The sequence below is a fragment of the Sinocyclocheilus anshuiensis genome, unplaced genomic scaffold (genome assembly GCF_001515605.1).
Source record: "Sinocyclocheilus anshuiensis isolate Anshui unplaced genomic scaffold, SAMN03320099.WGS_v1.1 scaffold261, whole genome shotgun sequence".
NCBI classification, from domain to species: domain Eukaryota; kingdom Metazoa; phylum Chordata; class Actinopteri; order Cypriniformes; family Cyprinidae; genus Sinocyclocheilus; species Sinocyclocheilus anshuiensis.
In genome coordinates this window covers 1,042,754-1,053,809 of record NW_015536515.1, presented here as the reverse complement: position 1 = coordinate 1,053,809, position 11,056 = coordinate 1,042,754, and the positions used below count along the sequence as shown (strand labels likewise).

The following is an 11,056-nucleotide window of genomic DNA, read 5'->3' as shown; positions in this document are numbered from 1 at the left end:
ACTTTTTTCCATTATAATAATATAATAAGATATAATATATATAATATAATATATATAATATAACATATAATAAGATTTTCCTGCATTATGGCCTTTATGTAATAAACAACGTCCTGGGTAAAATATGACCTATTACATGTTCTTGGTAGATTTTGAGATTCACTCTCAGAAAACAGAAGAAATGTCTGAAATGAGCTTAAAACTTGCCCTGAGCCCTTTAAAAGCTTTTAAATATTAAAGCATCTCTTGTTGCAAGGTGTTTTTTTCTGAGAAGTGTGTCATGAAGAACCAGTTTCTTTGTCTCCATAGAGATGCTGTCACCCCCTCATTTGATTTAGTTGGTTCTTTTTTTCTCTTTTTTGGTGGTTCTTTCATCAGTAGCTTTGTCTTTATTTGCCTGGACTGAAACATTCTTTCTTTCTTTTACCCCCCTGTTCATTGCAAACAGCCATGGGGCAAAAGTAGTCTGTCACAGCCCGGAGCCTGTGTGAGCAGTCCACTTCACAGGTACCTTTCTCCTGGTTTCTAGAACACTTGGAAGATAATGGAACTCAACCCATGACCTGAGCGTAGACCCCTAGCACTAAAGGCTCTGGGTTGACCCCTAAGTGGACAGTGTCCTACAAACCTGACAGACCACGCTTGCAGCGGCCCAGAGATGAAGCATGTCATGCATGCAGAAATATTAGCAACCTACAGGCTCATGCTGATGACTTCCATCATCTTCTGTGATTCTAGACACTGCTCAGGTTAGGGAGCTGAGATAGACACTACTAAGGGAGGAGCTCATGCACGAGACCAAAAACGTGCTTGCTTTCTATATTTTTTTTGGCTGTAAATATGGATGTGCTAGGCTGCTTGCTGCTGAGCCGTTCATTTTTCTTGTCTATTCAGCAAGCGTCTGCAATGAACAATCTTGGCAACAGTTTCTCTTTTTCTCTCTCTGGTGTGTCACATCTGCTCTTTCACCGACTAATCAATCATCTTCTCCCTCCTCCAATCTGCCATCCGTGCAGTTTGATGACATTCTAGAGAAACACTCAATGTCAGGACTCTCTACAAAATCTGGTTTACCATGATATGTCAGCATTAAAGATGGTTATTCACAAATTTTTTTTGCAGTGGATCATAGTGATATTCCAAGATTTTTTTTGATTATAAAATAATTAAGATAAATAATATTAATTTTTTTATATAAGATAATTGTTCAGATTAATATATATATATATATATATATATATATAGATAGATAGATAGATATGATAATTGTTTATTTTAAAACTATTGTCCTATAAATATTGTCAATATATCAAATGTCAATATAACCCCTTTAAAGATGCATATTCACAATATAATACTAATATTTTTATCATAGAATGTTAAAAAAAATGTATATATTTTTTTAATATTAAACGTAGTTATTCACAAATAGTTGTTTTGTAGTGGGTCATGGTGAAATTACAAGAAGTTTATTTATTATAAAATAATTGTTTAATAATAATATTTTTTTAAATATAAGTTAATTAATTTTTTTTTTATTTTGAAAAAATTGTTTATAATTAAGATTGTTTATTATAAGTCTGTTGTCCCATTAATATTAGATGTAATCCTGCTATGTCCCCTTTAAAGATGCATATTCACAATAGAATTAAACATTGTTATTATAAAATGTTTTTTTTATTATAGGTTGATTAATTAATTTGCTATATTTTAGTATATGACATGAGGGTGAGTAAATGATGTCAGAATTTTCATTTTGAGGTGAACTATCCCTTTAAGATTTTTATTACAAAATAATTGTTAAAATAATTATTTTAAGATCACTGCAGAAGAATTATTTATATAACATGGATAAATATTCAACTCAGTACAATATTCAAAATAATATAGACCAAAAAAAAGAGAATGATGCAAAAAGAGAGATGCACAGAATGATGGAGGGCGAAATAATATTGTTTTATATTTTGGAGACTTTTCTTAGAAGAAGATCTATACAGTATTAAACTGCAGTAAACATGAGTAACTAATGACTGTATGTGTCACTTTCTACTGATTATTGATTCAAGGAAGCCAGATTAAATCATTAGGATGTCGTCATTTGTATCTGAAGCAGTGTAGTGAAGTAGACTTATTATTCCAGTCAGTTTGTCTGGTGTAACCAAGGTGTAAGTATCTTTCTTAAGAGCACAGTGGTGATCGCTCATGAACTGCATCTTGTTGGGTTCGAACATACAGCATTTTCGTTTTTCCAGCATATTTTTAACCATTAGGCAACAGCACCCCCAGTGCCAAAACTCTTTGCCTTAAACTGAAAACTGTTAAGCTGCAATTTTCCTGTTAGCATGCTCTCTGTTTAACAGCGCTTTAACAAAAAAGGCATATTTATGAAAAACAAAAACTCTTTTAAAATGGCCCTTTTGCTTTTAAATGCTACTGAAGACTTTAAACTAACGCTATCTGTGTCAAGCTTGGGCAGCTAATGTGTTCCCAAATCTCATATAACAGTGTTAGACAGAGATAAATATGTACAAGAAATATGCATAGAGAAATCATTCCATCCAATAAATATGAAAGCCTATTTACACTCTTAAAAATAAAGGTTCCAAAATGGGATTCCCATAGCAGTGCAATAGAAGAACCACTTTTGGTTCCACAAAGAACCTTTTTCCACAATACAGAACCTTTCTTCATGGAACCATCAATGCCCAGTATCCAGTGAACCTTTCATTTTAAAAGTGTAGAGAGAAACTCTAGAAGTCTTTTGTGGATCTACAAAACCCATTTCCTTAGCTACAGTTTTAGAAATAGCTAGATAACCCGTGTAATTTCTCTCATTCACCTAGTTGCGCATCTGAATGTTTCCACCTCTTTATGCCGTCTCATGTGTAGCAGGTCTCGCAACGCCGCTGGATCCGGTTCCTCCCATTCTGATGAGGAAGAACCTCCATCCTGGTGCAAAACCTTCCTGAAGCGTGTCCTCTGGGCCGCACTGCCGCTGCAGATCATCCTGCTGCTGGTGGTGGTGGTGGCCTGTCTTGTGCCTATGTCTGAGGATGACTACAGCTGTGCCCAACTCAACAACTTCGCCCGCTCCTTCCACCCAATGCTCAGCTACACCAACGGGCCTCCACCTATATGAGCTCCACTTTGAAGCCAAAAAGGCAGCTCAGCATCGGGTTTCCCTCTAAATTTGGCAGCCATTATTGTGTCCTTGTACAGCAAATAGAGCTGCTAATTCTACAGTATGTCACTGAGTCTCGTGTAGATGTTAGAACGAAGCCTGTTGCACTGAAAACTGCTGTCAGACAAGTGTTGTTAGTGCTACTGATGTTCTTCCATGTTTGATATGAAGGAGGAAACTAGAGCGTAGGATATTAACTCAACACTGAGAGTTAATCAGGTCTAAAGGCCTTTTTTAATCATGGAAAGATCAAGTTTATTGGGAAAAAAACTGAAAGGTGTTGGATTGCTTGTATCAAATGAATAACTTGTAAAACAGAGAAGATAAAGCAATTTATGAACTCTATATTGCAATTATTTTTTATATGTATTTTTGGCATGTGGTCATCCTTTAAAACGATCATTGATTTAATTGGATTTGTCATTGTTTATTTTTAATTTTTGATCTTATCTAACCTGCTGTAATATTCAAGTTAATTGTGTCATGAATATACTTTACTGTATGTAAACCACTGATATCAAAGAAAAGGATATTTATGTATGTACAGTTTGCTGAGGCCTAAAAAACCTTCGCAATGAAAATACACCTATGAATATACACATAACCTGCTGATTAGTATTTTTCATTACAATTAAAGACTAAATGACCATAATTGGTTTAATTGTGAATCAGTTATTTTTTTACCAGTTTTTTTGACGCAATCACTGCTTAAACACTGAAATGATTTGCTGGTAATATTTACAGTGTTGTATTACAGGGAACCTTCTCAGAACTCGGCTAGGTTCTCTCTCAGTTATGAATGAACATTCTTCCAGTAACGAAAGAATGTTCATTTATTCAAATTATCTGGTCTTTAATAACATTCTGAAAATGTTTTTATGCATTGTTTTTCTACAGAGAACATTCAGAAGTAACTTCCCATGTTTGAAAAATGATGAAATGGAACGTTCTTAATGTTTTCACTAACAGTCAACTTTAACTGGATGTTTTGATTGTTCTTAGAAAATTCAGAAACAACATTTCTATAACTTAATGGGAACATTCAAGCAAAACATCCTTAGAACATGTTTTTGTTAGCTGGGTAATAATTCCATTAACCCAGTTTAAACTGGGAGGAGTCTCATTCATCACAACAAACATGGTAAATATCTACTAATAGTTAATGAAATACTTGCAATTTTTTAATTTGTTGCATGCATTTTTTAATTTGTTTATTTTACATGGTTACTTTTTAATTACCATCAATAGTAGAAGGTGCTTTTTGTTCCCAGAATGATGCATCTACAGAATCTTAGTTACAGAAAGCAGCTAAATCCTGGTTTACACAGGAAATACTTTTTGCTGTTTGACCAATGATATGGTGCTGGTTAAGCTAGTTAAGAAGCCTGGTGGGGAAACCAGCATCCAAACAACAAAATATTTAGTCTGTTCAACTGGGAATGGGTTGAATGTTAAAACAACAGTATATTTTTTTTACGTTTTAAGGGAGCGCGCGGGAAAGAAACAAGGCCATTCGCCTTATCAGAAGTCAGTGTGCGATCTGAATGATTTTTAAACTTGTATTTCAAGGTTAACAAAAAGAAAACAAAACCTTAGTCACTTCAAACTATCATTCGATGCTATTATATTATCTCCGTGGGCTGCTGGGCTGTCAGAGGTTGTGCAGGAGGGAGCTGGCAGGGCCTGGGCATTAAACTCATGAGAATGAGCGACGTTTATGGAGGAAACTGGAGTTTCCCAGATCTGAGGTGTGTGATGCTGGTGGAGATGAGCAGGACAGTGACAGTGACGTGACTGGAGCAGAACCTCCAGCCTTCTGAGAACTTCATAGTTTGGGACGCAGCCTGTGCAGTCAACGCCTAACATCTGAGACACCACCGTGTAGAAGTCCAGCAACTGCAATGTAGGAGCATACTGGTTACTATTAATAAAGGCAATCCATTTCCTGTTTATATATATATATATATATACATATATATATATATATATATGCAAATCGGCATATTAGAATGATTTCTGAAGGATCATGTGACACTGAAGACTAGAGTGATGATGCTGAAAATTCAGCTTTGTATCACAGAAATAAATTCTATTTTAAAATATATTAACATGGAAAACAGTTATCTTAAATTGTAATAATATTTCACAGTATTACTGTATTTGTTGTATTTTTTGAACAAATAAATGTAGCCTTGGTGAGCAGAAGAGACTTCTTTCAAAAACATTAAAAAATCTAACGGACTCCAAACTTTTGAAAGGTAGTGTATGTGCAGATATGTAGTCTTACGTCACTTCTGTACCTGTTTCTCGGAGTGAGTGAGATCTGCTATGGCGCTAGACTGAGTGTCCAGCAGTCTCTGGGCTTGTTGAATCTCATCTCTGGCTCTGAGTTCCTGGTTTTTCAGCTCTGACTTGATGACGGTCAGTTTTACATTTATAAAACATTTCAATTTTAAATAAACACTTTTTTTATTGTTTAACAACTTTATATTCCAAAGAATCCTAAAAAAAATATCATGGTTTCCACAAAAATATTAAACAACAATAAAACCTTCCAAAATACTAATATTGTTTCTTCAGCAGAAAATCAGCTTATTAAAATGATTTCTGAAGGATCATGTGACACTGAAGACTAGAGTGATGATGCTGAAAATTCAGCTTTGTATCACAGAAATAAATTCTATTTTAAAATATATTAACATGGAAAACAGTTATCTTAAATTGTAATAATATTTCACAGTATTACTGTATTTGTTGTATTTTTTGAACAAATAAATGTAGCCTTGGTGAGCAGAAGAGACTTCTTTCAAAAACATTAAAAAATCTAACGGACTCCAAACTTTTGAAAGGTAGTGTATGTGCAGATATGTAGTCTTACGTCACTTCTGTACCTGTTTCTCGGAGTGAGTGAGATCTGCTATGGCGCTAGACTGAGTGTCCAGCAGTCTCTGGGCTTGTTGAATCTCATCTCTGGCTCTGAGTTCCTGGTTTTTCAGCTCTGACTTGATGACGGTCAGTTTCTTCTGAGTCTTTACCTTGTTCTCCTCAAGCTTTCCCAGATTCTTACTCTGCTCTTCTATGGTTTGGTTTTGTTCCATCACTTTGATCTTGTTGCACCAAAGACAGCAGAAACTAAGCATTTACAAGCATCGCCACACTCTACATGTGAAGCAGCACTATTAAAGATGGCATGAAATAAAAATTCACCCTATTTTCTAAATGCATGTTATTGATCTTATTGATCTGAACAAGTCATTTGTGCATGTTTCATCTTTGATTTGTTTTGACCTTGTAATTCTTAATCAAAATGTCAAACTCAATCTTTTATTGCGACATTAAACATAAAGGGTCGATATTAGGACCATTTATGTTCATGCATTTGGCAGGTGCCTTAATCCAAAGCAACTTGCATTGCATTCACTATATTTTACCAGTATGGATGTTCCCTGGGACTCCAGTTCATGACCTTATTGTTGCTAATTGGATGCTCTACAAGTTACACAAATCATCTATATGCCTTAAAGGATCCAGAAACCAAAACACTGATCTAAAGAATCTATTTTATTATCCATAGAACCTTATTGTCAACTCAAGAACCATATACAGTAAAAATGGTATATATTTACAGTCACATTTGTGTTTTTAAATTTAAAAATGGTCTTTGTTTTGGTATTTTATGCTGAAATGACTCTGTTTGGTGAGGGTCTGTGGGCCAGGCCTCGTCCCTGTACCTTGAGCTCATTGGTGTGGGACAGCTGGGCTTTCAGCTCGGTGTTGGTGAAGCGTAAGGTGCTCAGCTCCGCCTGCAGTCGATCCACGCGCTTCTGGAGCTTCTTACAGGCCAGAGCAGCATCATCTTTCTCCACCGCCAGTGCCGAGCGGCTCCTCTTCTCCTCCTCCAGCTGGACCATCTTCCTCCTCAGCAGCTCCAGGTGAAGCTCTTTACTTTCTGAACGCTCCTTATGTTCTTTAAGCTGCAGCCATTGATGGAAATGATAACCAGCTAATCAAATAATGTAATGTAATCGTGGTTTGATGGCTAGGATTGTTGTATGGTTTATATTTAAGATTTTCATTTTGATTTTATATAGATTTTTTGTTGTTGTTGTATTTTTACATTGGTTTTACATTGAATACATTTCAAATAAATGAGAAGTATAATAAATAAATTAAAAGTACAAGAAAATATAAATATCTAATACATTTGAAGAATTTTTGTTTTGATTAATCATTTAGTTGTTTAAAATTTAATTTCATTTGTTTGTTTAGTTAGTTTTAATTACGTTTTTAAATAAATTATTAACATTACAAAACTCGATTTAAAAACTGCACTTTTTCATTTTTATATTGCCATTTTTGAAAAACATTTTTAAAATAAATCCTGGAAATATGTATTAAAAATCTGACAGAATTGGCCGTTAATTTGTAAATCTGTAACAATTATTTTACATTTCTGCACAATTTTTAAAACATTTTTAAGATAAATTCTGGAAATTTTGTTTTAAATCTTACAAAATTGGCCATTATCTGTAACAATTAGTTTGAATTTCTGAACTTCTTTTATTTTACAATTGTTTACGTTTTTAATAAAACATTAAAATATTTTAATATATAAAATCTGACAAAAGTGGGCATTCGTTTGTAAAACTGTAATAATTATTTTTCACTTCTGCACTGTTTGACTATTTTTGAAACATTTTTTTAAGATAAATTATGATAAAATTGGGCATTCATTTGTAAATCTGTAACAATTATTTTACATTTCTGCACTATTTTTATTTTACTATTTTTACTATTTTCTGTAAATTTGCATTAAAATATTTTGTCAGTAAAATTCAAGAAATTTGTAAAATCTGTAATATGAATAAAAATAATAAATCTGAAATTTGTAAAAAGAAATGTGTAAAATCTGACTAAATTGTGCATTAATTTGTAAATCTGTAACAATTAGTTTGAATTTCTGAACTTCTTTTATTTTACAATTGTTTACGTTTTTAATAAAACACTAAAATATTTGAATATATAAAATCTGACAAAAGTGGGCATTCATTTGTAAATCTGTGACAATTATTGTACATTTGGAAAGGTTATGCCCCAAAACACTGAACTAAATAATAGTTAAAGTTCATTATTTGACATGTCAGCACCTTTCTCTGAAGGCTGTAGATTTGTGTCCTGGTCTCCAGTAAAGCCGTCCCTTCCTGTCTGCTCAGCTGTTCAGCTCGTGTAAGAATGGCCTCGAGTCTCATATCAAATCCCAGATCTGCAGCAACACGATCTACTTTCAGCTTCTCTGAGAGCTGCTCCACAAACCGCAGGTACTACAGAGAGAGAAGGCCAATGACATTACTGAGGGGTCATTTTAGGACATTTATGATACATTTTAATCATGTTCTAATTCCAAATGATACACAGTGGCCAGAAAAGTTCGACAATGTGAATAGTTTTATACAGTAACAGGTTTTGGCAGTATAAATCCACTTCCTCACATGCCGTTTGTCCTGGTTCATTCCATCTTTCCAGACTCCAGCCGTCAGCAGCTCGTCCTCCAGACTCTTGATTCTGTCCAGCAGCTCCTGTTCTCTCTGTTCTGAACTGCTCTGATGCTCTTTGTGGCTGGACAACTGCTCTTCCACCTCCGCCAGCCTGCCCTCCTTCTCCATCTGAGACTAGAGCACACAGAAAGCACATTAGTTGAAAAGTAAGAACGTAAACTACGCTATAATAATACGAGATGCAAACGTTACCTTTTGTGCACTTTTCTCTCTGCTGCAAAGGGCCGTAAGTGCCTTCAATATGTCACTTTCTGTGTGTTGAACAGGAAGAGACTGATCATCCAGCAGAGCTTCCACATTCTTCATGAAGGCCTCATGGTGGCTGTGAGACGCCTGAGCTTCATTCTGGCAGCTGTGGAGTTTATTTTGCAGATCCTGAGAGAGATTCTCATAGTGGCGGCAGCGCTGCTGTGCGGACACCAGCGCCAGTTCAGACTCCTGCAGGGAGGTTTTAAGGCTCTGGTTCTCCCTCTCCAAACTTAGTTTCTTTAGGGAGATTATATCCAATTCCTGACAAAAATACAGTATATTGCTGATTTGTTACACCACTATTCATCATATTTGCTAAATGAAATCCAGTACTTGTTTCTTACTAATTTTGGGCTGCTGTTTCCAAAAAATGGTGGCTGTTTTGCTCAAGCACGTCACACTTTCTCACAAAATATGATGTATTTCATAGCATTTTTGCTTTTGATAACCATTTGTAAGGTGAAGAAGTCTTGTATTATCCCAGAATCATCAGAAAAACTGCCACAAGTCGGGTGACAACTACAGTATTTGTTCAGTTCTCTGCCCATTTTCAAAAGTATGAATGATTCTGAATGATACTTTCTTATTTTGTTTTTACATTCAAAGGTATGTTTTATATATAATAATAAAATAAAAAAAAATAAGAATATTAAAAAATATATAATAAAATTCAAGAGTTTTCATTTTGATTAAACATTTAGTCATTTAAAATTCAAATTCATTTAAATTGTGCAGTTGTTCGTTTTTAATTAAGTTTTTAATGAAACATAAACATTTCAAAACTAGACATTTGAAAACGGCACTATTTTTATAGTAGTTTTTTTGGCAACATTTGGCATCAATTTGTAAATCTGTAACAATTATTTTCCATTTCTGCACTATTTTTATTTTACTAATTTTAAAAATGTCTTTAAGATAAATTCTGGAAATGTGTAATCCGATTGACAAAATTGGGCATAAATTGGGAAATCTGCAATAATTAATTTACATTTGGAAATATACGGTATACTTTTTTGTCATTACAAACTAAACTTTTGACATTTGACTGCTTTTATTTGTGCATTAAAGCTGATACAAATATATATAAGTTGAAAAACCATTCTTATTTTGAGTAAACACTATACGCAATGGAAAGTTCTTATTAATATTTTTGAACTCAGCATCATCAAATTAATATTAGGCCTTTTTTTGCAAATCATCAGAATGCTTATACAGGGCTGTGTTATTAATGATTTTGCTTTACAGGAAATACTTGAAAATAATGCCATAATGTTCATTACAAAAAAAAAAAAAAAAGCTTTTATGCAAAATATATTTATTTCTTCTGGTTTTGAAGTGAAATATAACCCAGGCATGTTCTGCACAGGTTTTACCCTATAAGATACTTGTTGCGTGTTGATTTCTTAAGTGTTGTTTAATTGCATTATTGATCTGTAAGATACCTGTCTGCTAGAGTTCAGCTCATTCACTCTGGAGGCTGAGAGCGACTGTTCATGTTCTACATCAGTCGCCAGTCTCTTGACTGTTTCTCTGCTGGCTTTACACTCCACCTCGTACAACTTCACACTCTCCTCTAAAGCACAAATGCAGTTCTTCAGGTGGTCTCTGTCCTTCAAGCAGGCATCCACCTTATCATAGAGAGACATGTTAGAGATCAGAAGAATATTGGTTGAAAGCATATGTGAACACACTCACCACGGATATGATATAATCCATAGGATCTGCCTTTCCTGCCACATTTACAGAGACTTTGTTTGCTAAAGCCGATATAAACTCATCAGATCTTCTCTGGGTCTCAGTGGCTTCCTGTTTTGCCTTGTTGCATTCTGCAAAATACTGTCTGCAAATATGTGATGATAGAAGAAATAGAAGTGTTAATTATACATCAACATATGCACAATTTATACATGTATATGTAGTGTTAGGGTTATATTCCACATTTAAATTACATATGAACAATTTATACTTTCTTATGTATATATTCTATATATTCTAGTTGTGTCCAAAGTAAATGCTCACTTTGACTTGATATCAAGTTCCATTATTTTCCCCTTGATCTCCTCATTCTCTT

The 11,056-nt window shown here is 34.3% G+C and overlaps 2 protein-coding genes across 2 annotated transcripts in view; one reads left to right on the top strand and one right to left on the bottom strand.

Annotated features, from left to right (window-relative positions):
- The window catches only part of syne1b (spectrin repeat containing, nuclear envelope 1b), a 110,774-nt gene extending 107,278 nt beyond the window's left edge, over positions 1-3,496 (top strand). The window contains exons 146-147 of the mRNA XM_016491883.1: positions 449-507; positions 2,890-3,496. Coding sequence (XP_016347369.1) covers positions 449-507; positions 2,890-3,139 — 309 coding nt within the window. The 3' untranslated portion in view covers positions 3,140-3,496. The remainder of the gene's footprint in view (positions 1-448; positions 508-2,889) is intronic.
- Positions 3,497-4,746: 1,250 nt separating this feature from the next.
- The window catches only part of ccdc170 (coiled-coil domain containing 170), a 6,705-nt gene continuing 395 nt past the window's right edge, over positions 4,747-11,056 (bottom strand). The window contains exons 2-10 of the mRNA XM_016492485.1: positions 11,005-11,056; positions 10,681-10,825; positions 10,428-10,613; positions 8,929-9,246; positions 8,671-8,850; positions 8,329-8,502; positions 6,913-7,155; positions 6,073-6,288; positions 4,747-5,077 (exon numbers count right to left, since the gene is read on the bottom strand). The exon at positions 11,005-11,056 is cut by the window's right edge and continues 205 nt beyond it. Coding sequence (XP_016347971.1) covers positions 4,778-5,077; positions 6,073-6,288; positions 6,913-7,155; positions 8,329-8,502; positions 8,671-8,850; positions 8,929-9,246; positions 10,428-10,613; positions 10,681-10,825; positions 11,005-11,056 — 1,814 coding nt within the window. The 3' untranslated portion in view covers positions 4,747-4,777. The remainder of the gene's footprint in view (positions 5,078-6,072; positions 6,289-6,912; positions 7,156-8,328; positions 8,503-8,670; positions 8,851-8,928; positions 9,247-10,427; positions 10,614-10,680; positions 10,826-11,004) is intronic.